The sequence below is a fragment of the Magnolia sinica genome, chromosome 18, assembly GCF_029962835.1.
Source record: "Magnolia sinica isolate HGM2019 chromosome 18, MsV1, whole genome shotgun sequence".
NCBI classification, from domain to species: Eukaryota; Viridiplantae; Streptophyta; class Magnoliopsida; order Magnoliales; family Magnoliaceae; genus Magnolia; species Magnolia sinica.
The window spans coordinates 10,802,369-10,818,856 of NC_080590.1; the positions used below are offsets into that span (position 1 = coordinate 10,802,369).

At 40.6% G+C, this 16,488-nt stretch overlaps 1 protein-coding gene across 1 annotated transcript; it reads left to right on the forward strand.

The window, feature by feature from the left end:
* Positions 1-1,068: 1,068 nt before the first annotated feature.
* On the forward strand, positions 1,069-15,689 carry LOC131232540 (large ribosomal subunit protein eL15y-like). Its single transcript, XM_058228843.1, has 4 exons — positions 1,069-1,224; positions 1,514-1,680; positions 14,940-15,137; positions 15,217-15,689. The coding sequence occupies exons 1-4, from the start codon at positions 1,221-1,223 to the stop codon at positions 15,460-15,462; spliced, it is 615 nt and encodes a 204-aa protein (XP_058084826.1). The 5' UTR covers positions 1,069-1,220; the 3' UTR covers positions 15,463-15,689.
* Positions 15,690-16,488: the final 799 nt, after the last annotated feature.

Genomic DNA, 16,488 nt, shown 5'->3' on the forward strand with positions numbered 1-16,488 from the left:
TTGGCCTCGATCCTAAGGGGCTGTTTGATTTTTAATTTCCCCTGGTAAATATACGGAATTACCTTATTAGTAGCCGGGAAGTAGCCGGGAATTACGTTTCGAAAATCGGTCCATACAAACATTTTTATTAGTGATTTAAATATGTGGGCCCCACCATGATATATATGAGTTATCCACACCATCCATCCTTTTAAAAAATACATTTTAAGGCATGAGCCTAAAACTGAGGAAAATCAAAAGCTCAAGTGGACCACACGTTAGGAAACAAGGATCATTAAAACGTCAATGGTTGAAAGTTGTTTTCTCCTTAGGGCCCACAATGATGTTTATTTGTCATCCAACCCATTAATAAGGTCACACAGTCACGGATAAAGTAGAAACAAAAATATCAGTTTGATCCAAAACTTCTAGGGCCTTCAAGAAGCTTTCAATGGTAAGAGTTCAATTCCCATTGTTTCCATTAGTGTGGTCCACTTGATCTTTGGATCTGCATCTTTTTTTGGCTCATGCCCTAAAATAAGTTGGCTAAAGGGATGGAAGTTGTGGATAATACACAAACATCAAGGTGGGCCCCACAATTTAACTTTTTTTTTTTCCCCGGGTGCCATGAGGAGTGCTATAAATGAAAGGGGCGGTCAAAAATTCAATCGGAAACACATAGGTAAATAATTATTTCCCATTTACATTTACTGGAATTACCTCTGTAATTAGAAAATCAAACAGGCCCAAAAAGTCCTACTTATAGAACACAAAGGTGGGCCTCTCAAAATTATACCTAAAACCAATACAATCGCGTGGTACGCCTACTTGATTTTGGTAATAATGTGATTATAGGTAATTCTTTGGCCATGACGAGTCGAGATGAATGGACTAGATGGCTTATAAATACCATCGGTGAGCCGTACAGAAAGCTAGCGGTGGGGAATCCATCCTAACACTTTCCAACACTGTGGCTTACCTGAGTTATGGATTATCATTACTTTTGATTTCAACGGTTAACGTGAGGCAGCGGACCTGATGGACGGGGAGGATCTCACGAAAGTTCACCTAGCGCGCTGTACGCGAGCGCGGCTCGTTATTTACGGTCTGCTCGGTAAAATCATGACTGTTGAAGAAAATCCCAGTATATAAACAGATTTAGGGCATCTAAGGAGCAGCCGACCCTTTCTCTCTGGGAGCAAAAACCGTAGGACGCGAGAGCAGGGAGAATCTCTGAAACGATGGGTGAGACTCTTGAAATTGAATGCTGCCATTTCTCTCATGATCTCCACTACGTTCCTTATTTCTTTCATTTTCTGCAAAAAATTTCCTATAATTTGCGGATGGATTTAGGGTTAGGGTTTTACATCGGATCTCGCACGGATCGCATTTAAAAAAAAAATAAAAAATCTTCCATTGCCGCGTTTGGCTTCCATTTTAGGAGCGATTCGGTTTAGGGTTCTAACATTTGTTTTTGGGTTTATGCTTTTAATTTTTTAATTTTCATTTTTCATGTTGTGTTTGTGGGATTTAGGGGCTTACAAATACGTGTCGGAGCTTTGGAGGAAGAAGCAATCGGATGTGATGCGGTTTTTACAGAGGGTTCGGTGCTGGGAATACCGCCAGCTCCCGTCGATCGTGCGTGTCACGCATCCCACCCGCCCCGATAAAGCTCGACGGCTGGGATACAAGGCGAAGCAGGTATATTGGTATCTTTTCTGTAATTATTATTTTGTTTGGCAATCCGGACTGCCCAATTAGTGTGCCATGTGGATAGTGTAGCCGCCATTTTTTTAGGGCCTGTTTGGATGCCTGTAAGTTATTTTAAGTTGTGAGTGACTTACCTGTAATTCACTTCCATGTGAAAGTCACTTACAGGGAAGTGACTTCTCACCCCCATACCCCTGCAGTTTTTTGGTAGATTTGCCTGTAAGTGACTTACAGGTGAATTTTCTCCCCCAAACACCATCTGTAAGTGACTTCCCTGTAAGTCGCCTCCTACTTACGATCATTTGATCAGTGCGGATTTTGGTATGCTTGGTCGTGCGATGCATGCAAGGATCTAGGTTGCCACATTAGGTTACGTGTATACCACATGTATGTTTTATCCTAGAATCATAGTGTCTGGTTATGACTTCATGACCAATCCTCATTGATGATGAGAGTCATCTTGGAATGGTTTATCCCTGATGGTTCAATGTTGAATGGATTCAGGAACTTGTTACAGATATTGCAATAATTTACTCTTCAATCAAGTAGCGGTTCAGAGTGTGACTTTCCTGGGGACTGAAACTGGCTAGCCCCTACTTAGTCCGACTTGGCCCCGTATCGTTGTGGTGGCTCTTGGTTTGGACTAAACCGATCTGAGTCTTATGGGTTGATTTCGAAAACCATGATGTATAGTTGGATCTGTGGTATTGAATTAGTTAACAGCATAGAAGGTGAATCATCATTGAGATCTTCATAGGCTTATACCGGCTACTTGAGTTTGGCCTTTAATGCTGTTTGCGATCATGGGAAAGAGATCCTCACGAAGATGATACTGAATATTCAATGATAGATCTAATTGGGCTGATTAAAATCATTGGTTAGTCCAAGTCTAATTTGAAAAGATGCATGTGAGCAGTGCCTATTGTTGGTGCTTTCCCTGCTCACCTAGATACATGATGATTCGCTCGACTACTTAACTGCAAAGTAAAACTAAACACTAAATGCCATTTACGTGGAAAAAAATGAGGGCATGGTGCCTGCCATTTTTTTTTCTTCGAGAGAGAACAACTATTTTATTAAGGAGCTCACAAGGAGGTCCCCGCCAATATTGGGATTAGCTTAATCCTGATTTTGAGGAATTTGCTAACTGAACAGGCCTTAAAGTTAGCTATTCTGCACATGCCTTCAACAAATTTAGATACAACAAATAACTTTATTAATGGACTGGTGCATTTGTTTTGAGTCTTCACTAGAATTGGTTGATTAAATCATTGGGAACTATACATGTGGCATGTAGGAAGAATCTGAATATGTTGAAAAGAGAAGGGAAACTGCTTTCTCCCCAAGGGCCTGTTTGGTGTCATGGAAAGGAAAGGAATCCCCTACCCAAACAGGTCCTAAAGATAGTTATTCTGCATGTGCCTTCAACAAATGTTGATATACAGTAAGTCAACAAGTAACTTTGTTAATGGAATCATACATTTGGTTTGAATTTTCATTAGAGTCGGTTCATCAAATCATTTAGAGCTATACATGTGCTTCGTAGAAAGAGGTACAACATGTTGAAAAGAGAAGGGAGACTGCGGGCCTGTTTGGTTTCATTGGAGAGGAAAAAAAAACCATTTCCCACAAAACTAACTTTCTATTGTCCATGAAGCCTTTTGTTGTGGGTATTTGTGGGAAACACCATTTCCCACTTTCTCTATTTTTTTTGTTGGAAAATCAACAATTTTATTTTCCCACCTTCCTCCATTAAGAAAGGTACTTTCCCATGATAGAAGGAAAATGTGTTTCTCAAGAGTTAAACCAAAATGTGCCACATGCCATCTTCAATCACCCAAGAAGGAAAATGGGTTTCTCAAGAGTTAAACCAAAACGTGCCACCTACCATCTTCAATCACTCAAGATGTGCCACATAAGCCTTGCCCATCTTCTGCCGTGCCCCTCATGTGCCACTATGCCATATGTGTTGTCATGCCCCAAATACGATTCCTGGTGCCTATATGCCATGTCCTGAATCTGGTGCCGACAAACTTCGTAGAATCCCGATTCTGTCACTCAACACCCATACATCAAGACCCAAAGGCAGCGTTCCACAAGGAGGATTTCTGAAGAAACTTTGTAACCGAGCGTAACCATAAGAACTCTACGAGGAACACACCTCCACTATACAAGATTAGTTTTTTTATTTTTTTATTTTTATTTTTATTTTTATTTTGGAGATTATACAAGATTAGATATAATGCTGTAAAAAGAGAAATACATTTGATAGCAAAACAAAAACAAAGGAGCGTGACCTAGCATCGCCAACTACCACACTCTAACATAACCTGAAAACATGGGCAAACACCCATGAGCTACCACACAAAGCCCGATAGAGTGTGTGTGCATGTGCAATGCATATGACAGATATATTGTAGCAATGACTATATCAGTAAGCAGCAAGGATGGAGGGCTAGTCATGCCAATGTCCATGTGTGCAATCAGCCATACCAAGGCTATGCATATATGCTATGCGAAGGCCAATCGGGCCGAATGTGCGATGAAACATGCCAATCCTGATGTGTAATCCACATATCAGTATAATTCTCATTTGGAATCATCGAGGTCTAGTGCACAATCAATGTTTGTACTCAGAGGCAATGAGAGGGCAAAAAGAGCTAACTGTCCGCCATGATAGTGGAATGTCCATAGCCATGCCATAGCAGCACCCATTTGTAAGTTTGTCAGACATGGCCTCAATCGCCACTACGCTTTTCGAGTAGGCGAGTTCGAACCCCTTTTCAACCGACCTTGACGTAGTGAGAGATGCGACCTACTGGTATTCAACACTCGTGCCCTCATGTATCCACTCAGTCCATACATTGGGGCATCCTGTGGGCTTAAAGGTTTTATGGACTTTTATGTACGGATGCCCTTTACGCTTTGTAACCACAACCAATTTCCGGTGTCCATAATCGCCAATCACAATGAATCCGTGGTGGCCACAATCCTAATGTTGCTATTGCATACATGCGTGTGTATTATGCAAACACGTGAATGCATGAGTTCATCATAGACATGCATGCTGTGAATTCAAGCATGACGTCCCCATCTCATATGAGTCCCTTGAAATGTCTAAAACTGTAAGGACATCCAATGCAATCTTGCCACATATAAGTAAGCCAAAACTGTGTCATGCGTACCAACTGTGCTCCACCACCAGATGTACTCTACATGATCAAACAATCATTCACATGTTAAGCACACATGATGCGGATGAAGTATGAATGTTACATAACATACAATGAACTATGCATGTGGATGTGGTGTGCACGTAGTGCCGCATCAAGTACAAGGGACATGCTATATCAATATAAGGGTAATGCTATATCGAGCGTAAGAGCAATGCTACATCTACCATAAAGTAAGCGCCACATTAGCTTAAAGGAAGTGCCATAGCAACATAAGCATAAACATTGCACAAATTTGATAAAGTAAATACACCATTCACAAGAGGTGGGGGGCCCACTTGGAATCCAAGTCTAACAGAGCCCCATAAGGCTATACTTGGGTGGGCTTTCAAGCCAATGGGTCCACTTAATGAGCATACACACATGCGACCTAAACGTACTAACAACGACAACCATATAAGGCACAATAGTAGGGTCCACAAGCGATCATGGTAGTCTCGCAAAAGGTCAAAGTGGGCCCTATGATGTCCCCAAACAAGGTCCAAAAAGGGTGGGGTTCACCTCTTTCCCTCGCAAAAAAAAAAATAAAAAAAGCAATTAAAAAGGGATTTACATCGCATGATTGACATTTTAAATCATGCACTCACCATTTTAAAACATCAAGGGCTAGGATTTTTTAAAGGGTTAGGATCTCATTTTCTTTCTCTATTTTTTTTTTCTTTCTTTGCTCTCATTGGAGCTTATTCATACAGGATCTTGGATTGCTAATGGGATGAAATGAAAAAGAGAGGGGTGTATAGAAATGAGGAGTAAGAGGGGTCATTTTCCTTTAGATGTTGGAAGTTGTGTGCATAGGTGTAGAGAAATGAGAGATGTTTTAGGCATAAAAATGCGCATAAGGAGGGGAAAAATAAGTTTTGTTGACTTTGGGGTGGTACTTATGTGAGGGAATAGGAAAATACAGGGGTAATCTAGGGATTGTAGGTTACCTTAGTAGGTAAGGTAGGGGCATTTTAGGTCTCTTGGCATTACTTGGAAATGATGCTTTTTGGAAAAAAGAAAAAGGCTATAGGCGTGTGGTGTCGTTTGGCTTTTTTAGTAGTAGAGTAATGTCATTTCACATGAGTGAAGAATATGCTTTAGATGCTTGTAGAGATGCTCTGCAAGTGGGGTCCATGCCATGCGTGTGCGCTCATTTGGATGCAAACTTAGAATCACTAGGATCCCTAGTTTGAAAGGACCTAAAGAATTACCTTTAGACTTCTTGGGTTGCAGGCTTAGTCTAAAATAAGGTTCTCGCTTGAGAACTTAGAAACTTTTGAGCATAGCACCCTGGTGTGTGTGCCTTACTTGGGGTTGGGTTGTTTAGAAATTCTAAGGGTGAAATTTTCTTTCAGGAGGGGAGAGTTGTGAGACCCGTGTTCCATTAGAACCTTTTATACGCATGTTTCTGGCATCGACGTACTCAGGATGCATTGGATCGGTTGATCGTGCCCTGTTATTGTGTTAGTTTGACTCGAGACCTCTACCTTAGTGATCGCGCCGACGCTGCAAGCACAAAGCCGCTCGACATGCTGTATTGCGATATACGAATTGGAAGTTATGGATCTAAGCGTGAATCGAAACATCAAATGCCTACACATGCATGTCATGAACCCTATTTGCAAATCATTTTTATAAGTATCTAAAACATATTCCCCACCCATGTGAAATAACTTTACCCATATAAAAGGTAAAATACACCCCATACCCCCACATATATATATTTTTTCATTCCAAAAAGCATCATTTCCAAGCAACTCCAAATGACCTAAAATGCCCATACTCTTACCTACTAAAGTACCCCAACAATCACTAAACTACTCTTATATTTTTCCATTCCCCCTCACAAGTACCACCTCAAAGTCAACAAAATCCATTCTCTCTCCCCATGTACATTTTCGTTCCTAAACTACCTCCATTTCTCTACCCCCATATGCACACAATTCCCAACACTTAAAGGAAAATAACCCATCTTATTCCTCATTTTCTACACCGCTCCCTCTCTCTCATTCCATCCCATTAGCAATCCAAGCTTCCATACGTATGAGCTCCCATGAGAGGTAAGAAAGAAAAGAACAGAGAAAGAAGATGAGAGAAGAAAAGAAAGGAAAATGGTAAAAAAAATAAGAGGAAGATGGAATGTTGGGTCTTGGAATCTCCACTAATGGAGATCCCAACCTTGTGGAAGACCCTATCCCTTGATGTTTTAAAATGGTGAGTGCATGGTTTAAAATGTCACTCATGCAATGTAAATTTATTTTTTCTTTGCTTCTTTTAATTGTTATTTGTTTTGGACCCCACCCTTTTTTAGCCTTGTTTAGGGACATTGTAAGGCCTACTTTGACGCCTCTTGGTTGCCCCTATTAGTGCATTTAGGTTGCTTGCGTGTATGCTTGTTGAGTGGACATTGGCTTGAAAGCCCACTCAAGTATAGCCTTGTGGGGCCTTGTTAGACTTGGATTCCAAGTGGGCCCCCCACTCTTGTGAATGGTGTGTTTACTTTATCAAGTTGGTGCGATGTTCAAGATTGTGTTGCTTTACTTCCTTTAAGTTAATGTGGTGCTTACTTTTTGCTAGATGTAGTATTACTCTTATGCTCGATATAACATTGCTCTTATATTGATATAACGTGACCTTTATACTAGATGTGGCACTGCATGCATGGTTGGTTGTATGTTGTGCATCATTCATACTTCATCTGCATCATGTGTGCTTAACATGTGAATGATGGTTTGATCATGTAGAATACACCTGGTGGTGGACAACGGTTAGTACGCATGACATGGTTTTGACTTACCTACATGCGGCAAGGTTGTATTGGACGTCCCTATGGCTTTAGGGCATTTCGGGGGACCCATATGAGATGGGGCCATCTTGTATTATGCACGACTTGCATGACATGGTTGCATGAATATGATGAACTCATGTATTCATGCATTTGCATGGTGCACTTGCATGTACACCCGAATGACAATAGAATTGTGGCCACCACGGATTTATTGTGGTTGACAGTTATGGACACCGGAAATTGGCTATGGTTACATGACATAAATGGCATCTGTGGGTAAAAGTTCCTAAACCTTATGGGCCCACAAGATGCTCCAATGTCTGGACTGAGTTGATACATGAGCGAATGAGTGCTGAATATCAGTAGGTCGCATCTCCCACTGTGTTGGGATATGTTGGAAAAGGGTTCAACCTCACCTGCTTGAAGACTGTGGTGGCGATTGAGGTCATGTCTGACCAACATGCAAATGGGTCCGCTACTGGCGTGCTGGGTGGGATTTGGCATGGCCACATGCCTTCCACTGCTATGGCGGGTAGTGAAGTCTTTTTGTCCTCTCATTACCTCGGAATACGAACCTTGACTGCACGCTAGATCCTAGTGATTTCAGATGAGAATCGTATTGAGATGTGGATTAGACATCATGATTGGTATATTACATCGCATGGCCGCATATGACATTCATTCGCATAACATATTTGCATAGCCTTGGTATGGCTGATTACACGTATGGACATTGGTATAAGTGGCCCTCCATCTTTGCTGCTTACTCTAATATTGATATGGCTATTATTGCGATATATTTGTCATATGCATTGTATACGCTCACACACTCTACTGAGCTTTGTGTGGAAGGTCATGGGCGTTTTCTCATTTTTTTCAGGTTATGTTAAAGTGCGGCAGTTGTCAATGCTGGAGCACACTCCTTTGTGTTTGCTTTGTTATCATATGTATTTCCCTTTTTGCATCATTGTATCTAAGGGCCTGTTTGATTTTTCAGCTCAACTGTAATTACCATGTAAATGGGTAATCATTATTTACCTGGGTAATTACCACATCTTTCCCAATGTAGATGTGACAACTTACTTTTTTAACACTTAAATCGAGAAATTTACAAAATTAATGTGGGGCCCATCGTGATGTATGTGACTTATCCACACCGCTCATTTGTTATGCCAGCTGAATTTAGGGCATGAGCAAAAAAATGAGGTAGATCCAAAGCTCAAGTGGTCCACACCATAGGAAGCAGCGGGAATCGAACACCTACCATAAAAAACTTCTTGGGGCCCTTAAAAGTTTAAAATCAAGCTGATATTTGTGTTTTCCCCTTATCCATGTCTGTGTGACCCTTTGAACGGGTTAGATGATGACAAAACCTCAATGTGGGCCCAGTCAAGGAAACAACTTTCAACGGTGGACAAATTACGACCATTGTTTCCTTTCGTGTGGGCCATTTGAGTGTTGAATCTGCCTCATTTTTCGTCTCATGCTCCAAAATATTCTAATAAAATAGATGGACGGTGTGGATATATCATATACATTACGGTGGGGTCTACTTATTTAAGTCAACACTTTTGTATCGATTTTTGAGATGGTAAAAAAATAATAATTACTTGCTAGGATTTACTTGTATCACAAAAAATCAAACAGGCCCTAATCTTATATAGTGGAGGTGTATGTTGCTTGTGGATTTCTTATATTTATGCTCGGCTACAAAGTTTCTTTGGAAATCCTCCTTGTGGAATACCGCCTTCGAGACTTGGTGTATGGGTGCTGAGTGTCGGAGTCGGGGTTCTACGGAGGATGTCAACACTGGATTCAGAACATGGCGTATGGGCGTCGGGAACCGGATTTGGGGCATGACATGTGTCAGTGTCACCATCCATCTTCTCTTATGCCTCGCATGTGCAGAGCTCTCCAAATGGGCTAATGTGCTGCATGTGCCACCATCCATTCTCTCTTGCTCCAACATGTGCGAAGCGTCCCTCATGTACTAGTGAGCCACATGTGTGATCGTCATCATCCAACTTCAATCGCTCAATATATGCCACATGGGCCAATGTGCACACATCAATATTGTCAATTTGCATAAGCGATCCCGTGCCCCCTAAGGGGGTTGTGCGCTTATGTGATGCACAACCCCCTAACCACTTTTTTTGAAAAAAAAAATAAAAAGGAAGGAAATTTCAAGGTAAAAAATGACATATTTATGTATGTGAAAATTTATGTAAAAATACTTCTAGTGTAGGGAATTGTTGTTTTTTTATATAGTTTTAGTAGACTATTAGACTATAACAAGTTAACTAATAACTACTCGAATGAATGTATATACTGAAAAATGTGAAAAAACAACATACAAATTTTATAGGTGTATGTATGTATGTGAAAATTTATGTAAAAATACTTCTAGTGTAGGGAATTGTTGTTTTTTTATATAGTTTTAGTAGACTGTTAGACTATAACAAGTTAACTAATAACTACTCGAATGAATGTATATACTGAAAAATGTGAAAAAACAACATACAAATTTTATAGGTGTCATATATATATATATATATATATAGAGAGAGAGAGAGAGAGAGAGAGAGAGAGAGAGAGAGAGAGAGAGAGAGAGAGAGAGAGACTACTTACAAGCAAAATCTTGGAGAAAATAAAGCAAAATATAAGTCCCAATAGTCAGATAATATCTAACCGTTGAGATTATGCCATCACATACTTTGTACGCAATGGCATAACTGTGTAACACCCTGATCCATAGCTCAAGTGGTAGACTGACTGAAAGATACCTTGTTTCAACACTGAGGTCTTGGTATTGATTCCCTAGTGGGGGTGGCTAACAGTGAAGTGTGAACTGACAGTGGGGTGTACTAACAAGCTAACAAAAAAAACAAAAAAGAAAAAAAGAAAAGAAAATGGCATAACTGCGTAATTATTACTTAAGCGACCGAATACTTCTCTGTGTGACTGACAATAATCACATATCCTACCATGGCATATACGGTCCACTGGTCCAAAATGACATATGTGATGGTGCGACCGTATAAGCCCCAACGGCACAATAATCACATATCCTACCATGGCGTATACGGTCCATTGGTCCAAAATGACATATGTGATGACATAATCGCTTATGTGATTGTATATGACAACGCATGCCACCTTCTAGCTTCTAGTGCCCACATGTTAAATGTGTCACATGTGCCACCGTCCATCTTCAAGCGTCCCATATGCACCTATGTGCCACCATCCATCTGCTCTTGTGTCCCACATGTGCTAAGCACCCCACATGTGTTAATGTACCACATTTGCAATCTTTCGTATTCAATCAATATCCACATATCCCACATCTGCCAATGTGCACATGTGGCATCATCTAGTTCAAGTTCCTAGTTCCCACACGCGCATGTTGCACCATCTAGCTTAAAGTTCCCACGTGTCAAATGTGCCATTGTGTCTCGTGCCCTATACAGCTTCAAGAACACCTGTGCCACTTGTGCCCCAATTCTGCTTCAAGCATCCCACATTCGATATGCCACATGAGCCATTGTCCATCTTTAAGCCTCCCATATGTACGACATGCCAATTTAGCACATGCCAGTAACTGGCAGGAAAATTTTCTTCTTAGGAAAATGTTTTTTTGCAAAACAACTGAACAACAAATTCAGAATTCCCCAAATTTCTAGGAAAACTGAAAAACAATAAGGGAAAACAGTGTTTCCTTTCGCACTGTTTCTTGGAAATAAGGTTTCCCAAGAACTGCTATTTCCTTTCCCATGCTTTCCATGAATCCAAACGGGCCTTGGCGGACAAATATATAATGGTAACTCTAGGAAATTTAAATTCAGATAAATGATATTTCACATTCTCTAAAGTTATCTAACAAATTAATTCCAAGACTCTCTCTCTCTCTCTCTCTCTCCAATATTCTTTTACTTCACAAAACACCTTTCAAAAGAACCTCATGATATTATTTTTAAACCCTTCTAGGTTAAGTTTGAAATGTTTAAATATTGAACTCTAATTCTGAAATCCTAATAGTGCACTCAGCTAAAAAATGATCCAACCACCTCATGATTAATTAGCTGATTCTCGTTCGGTCTCTTGATTTGGAATAAAAATATATTGTTATTAAACTGTGATTTAAACAATTTAGCTCCATATGTTTCTTGAATATGAGTTTATCTGGTCAGCTTTTCAATCGTGTGGAAAAGTTATGGCTCTTGGAAATGAATAGTCTCTTGTGGATTTCTGTCTACCCTTGTTGATTCGTTGATTTTGGTCTGTGACCAATTGTCTTGGACTTCTTATGTATTCCTTTGGGTTCCATCAACTTCTCTTTTGGCAAGTTTAGAATGTTTGATTGTTTAGCCTATCAAGTAACTTAGTCCACTTTTGGGTGGTAAGTTTTAACACCTTTTGTGGGTCCATAGATTTTACGTTCGTGCCTGTCTGAGACGCTTTTGAAGCTTTGTTGGCATGCTAAAAGGTTTGGTTATTCTTGCTCTTCAGTGCATTGTTTGGGAACAGTGTTTTAAATAGCATGCACTAGGTTGTGTATGGGGTTGTAATGGGTCAGGTTCGGGTTGAGCCTGACCTGTTTATTCCATGGCCAAGAATTTCAGCCTGGACCTGATCTGTACATATTACCCTTTGGCCTGACCTGACCCACTTAAAATTCATCGAGCCCAAGCCTGACCTGCTGATGAGGACATCCGTGCGCCACCTGACCTGAACCTCTCCATTCATGATTTTCTTCAAAAACTCCCAAGTTTTATCTCATTCTTCATGTAATTTGAAGGTGGTATCCAAGTGATTTGGATAATAGGATTGGTGCGAAGCCTTTCCCTCTTCGACAAAGTCCGAGGCTTCCTTTGTCTTTTGTCTTCTCTTTTCGCTTTGATAAAAAAAAGGTATTCTTCCTTACATCACTTTCCTCTTCCCCTTTGATCTAAACACATCCAAACCCCTCTTTCCCTCTTCCTTACATCACCAACATTAGCACAACCAAACCCTAACCTTGGAACCCTTCAACCCACTCAAAATCTCCTACACGTGTGAGCCATCCTAGCTGGCTGTGTGGTCAGACATACACCCTCCTTTGTTCCCCTTGTTTCCCCCATCAAAACCCCCTTGAATCCCCAACCCCAACCCTATCCTAATCCCTAAATCCCCCAATTGGAAATCCCCTACCCTAGATTCCCAAAATCCCCCACCCTAGATTCCCAAATTCCCTAACCCTCCAATCCTACAATTCCCTTCAAATAGGACTTGAAAAACCCCAAATCCCTTAACTAATCAAAAAACTTGGTCCTAATTTCAGTTTTCCCTAAATTCCATGAACACTAGGTTAGCCTAAGCCCTAATTGAGCGAACCCTAATTCATATTAACTTCCCCTTCGGATATATATTAGTTCCTATGCTAATTGAATGTTTCTACATCCATAAGATTCTATCAATTAGTGTTTGAATGGTTATGCATTGCATAGTTGTTACATGTGGTTAACTGCTTGATTCTTGATGTGTGATGAATTGTCGTAACTTAATGAATTGTAATTATTTAGGTTAACTTGCTGATTGATCTCAATTGATTATTTAGTCACATGCATGTGTCCTGCATCACCCGCCCTGTCCATTCAATTTTAATCAGATCAGGCTTGACCATTCCACCCAACCAGGCATAACCACACTCAGGTTTAAGAATGGACCTGATTATAATTGAATGGACAGGGCAGGTGATGCAGGACACTTGCATGCGTCCTGCATCACCTGCCCTGTCAATTCAATTGTAATCAGGTCAGGCTTGACCGTCCCACCCAACCAGGCATGATGACACTCATGTTTAAGAATGGAGCATGCCCACCCATTCCCAATTGGTGGATACATACAAATATACATTCATCATTTGTATGTATCTGTACTTATTGTCTGCTAATTTATTTCACATTTATGGCCTGGTGGGGTCAGGTCATCATGGCCAGCCCATTGATAGGCTATATGGGCGAGTCAAGTTGGGTCGTGTTCAACTGAGCTAGGCCCATTTAGTTACACAGGCTACATTTTCAGTCCAGTCCACAAACCATTTAGTTTGCCCAAATCCTCCTCAGGAGCGTGTCGGGCTAGATGACCCTCGGGCCAACCCAACCCAAGTCACCCGACCCATTTCGACCCCTAGTTGCATTTAACATACACTAGATCCCTTAGCCTAATCATCGCACCATGTAGGACGTAGAGCATGAAATAACACCAGTCACATGTAGTGTATGGCATTTTCCATGTATTTGTATTCTATGCAGCTATCATATAAGGTTATGCAGCTTATGCTACACGTTGGTGACCTTTTTTTCACACTCTTTTTTTTTTTTGTTTTTAACAGTTGTCATTTTTTTAAAGTTTGATTTTGTTATTTTTTAATAAAAGCTTTTACTAATACTTTTTAATTATTAAAACATAAGTTTATAAAAACAAAAATAGAAATGCTCCATTGCTTTCAGAGCACTATAACTTATAGTGCTACTATTTGCATCGGTCCACTTTGACAATCCAATCGACTGATCTGAACTGTCTATTAGGCCTAGAACTCATTTCGTGGACTACCATTAAAAAAATGATCATATGGTCTAATGCATCTTTGATTTGGCCTTATTTTCTTTAGCCACCCTTTATCCAAGCTACGGACTATTGAACCCTTCTCCATTTCTCCTTTTTTGTTGTTTGTGGTGGACACTGTCTTGTAGTCGTTTGAGCATGCATGATTTGCCTTAAGTTTTCCCTTGTATTCTATCTAGAGGTGGTATGGGGTTCTAAATCATTTACCTAAGAATGGTACTTTTCTATAGTCATTCTTATTCTGGGTCACTATCTAAATTTAGTGTTCATCTCAAGTTTGCACGACCATGGCAGAAACAATATTTTTGAATTTCAATTGCTGTCGTTGTTATGATCGTTGCTAATCAAGTAACTTGTAGTCTTGGTTCTTGCACCGAGTCTGTAGCTTCTCTTTTTTTACTGGAGTTTGTGCTTGAGGATCCATTTCCATGAATTGATTCCTCATCATCTGGATTTTCTTTTTCCTTTTTTTTTTTTTTTTGCAATCAATCATTTTATGTAAATTGCAATTTGCTTTTAACTCATTTTTATTTTTATTTTGCTGATGCATTGACAATGCGTTCTCTCAGTTTTTACTTGTTTGGTTCTGTTGTATGTTTTAAGATTTATGAATAGATTGTTTTGTCTGGCAATGATTTGTGCAGGGATATGTGATTTATCGTGTCCGTGTCAGGCGTGGTGGCCGCAAGAGACCCGTCCCCAAGGGTATTGTGTATGGTAAGCCCAAAAACCAGGGTATCACCCAGCTGAAGTTTCAGCGGAATAAGAGATCAGTGGCGGAGGAACGGGCTGGCCGTAAATTGGGAGGTCTGAAGGTTCTCAACTCCTATTGGCTAAACGAGGTCAGGGAGAAACACAACCCCATTCTGGATCTGATGACATTGAAACATCTAGCTCACAAATCTTGTGTGTTCCCTGCAGGATTCGACCTACAAGTATTATGAGATAATCCTGGTTGATGCTGCCCACAATGCTGTCCGCAACGATCCAAGGATTAACTGGATCTGCAATCCTGTCCACAAGCACAGGGAGCTCCGGGGCCTTACTTCAGCTGGGAAGAAGTACAGGGGCCTGCGTGGAAAAGGCCACTTGCACCACAAGGCACGTCCATCCCGGAGGGCCACCTGGAAGAGAAACAACACCCTGTCACTCCGTCGCTACCGTTGATGTGGGTGATGTTTATGTGCTTTCTTTTTTAGTAGTCTTGGTTTTTTGGAGGTGCGGAACAAATTGCCATGTTGGGCTAGTACCAGTACTAGTGTGTTTGGATCGGATATGGGACTTAGGGTTTTGATTTTGTCATTTTTGAATTTTATTAGCTTCTTTTGCAGTTCTCTTGAACACAAAGCAGCTTTAATTAGCATTGAAACATTGTTTGAAACACTTTTTTACAACACGATCTTGAGGTAATTATATGATCGGAGCAAAGGGTATGCAGTGCTATCCAGACCATTGATCTGATTGGACTATTGGAGCCGCTGAATGGGCTGCGCTTAGGTGGGTTGTATTGTTTCTGTATTTTACTTCAAACACATGCTAGAATCGGAAACATTTTGAAATTGGAGGGAGCCTGCTACATTTTACACTTATTTGATATATGCATTTGCATTAATCAATTTTTTTTTTTCCGCTTTACAGTTGTACAGTTGTATCACCAAATTACCATGGATGCAAGCAAATGACATGCTGGCCTTGATTTTAGGCACAAGTCGCAGCTGGTTGTGTGGTGAATGGCTGGGATCTTGCTTATCTTTGCTGCATGTCCTTGTGTGGGGCAATGGGGCAATGCTTCACGTGTAACTTTTTGCTGCTCTCTTGAGTTTTGCTTTAAGAGTTATTGTGCAGTCCTCCTGAACTTTTTGCTGCTTTCTTGAGTTTTGCTTTAAGAGTTATTGTGCAGTCCTGCTGATAAGTTATCTAACATTTGCAGTAAGCTGTTTTGGAGGATTCTTAAAGTGTCCCAGTTGATCAGGGATGAACTGTTTGCCCTTTGATCGGAAGATCCTATTGCCGATCTGATCATTCTGAAACTATCAATACGGGATTGGGAACACTGCATAAAACTGCCTAGTAGTCCAACAAAGGGGTTCTGGAGTTTCTTTTGCCAGGACAAGGGTACCATATCAAGAAGGTAAGGGCTAGGTAGGATCCCACCTCAGGAAACTGAGAAAGAGAGTACTCAGCTCAAGGACC

Excerpts from the sequence above, each read along its gene's own strand:
- LOC131232540 (XM_058228843.1), top strand. Across the intron at positions 1,681-14,939 it reads TGGGATACAAGGCGAAGCAG|GGATATGTGATTTATCGTGT; the intron begins GTATATTGGTAT and ends TGATTTGTGCAG. Across the intron at positions 15,138-15,216 it reads ACTCCTATTGGCTAAACGAG|GATTCGACCTACAAGTATTA; the intron begins GTCAGGGAGAAA and ends TGTTCCCTGCAG.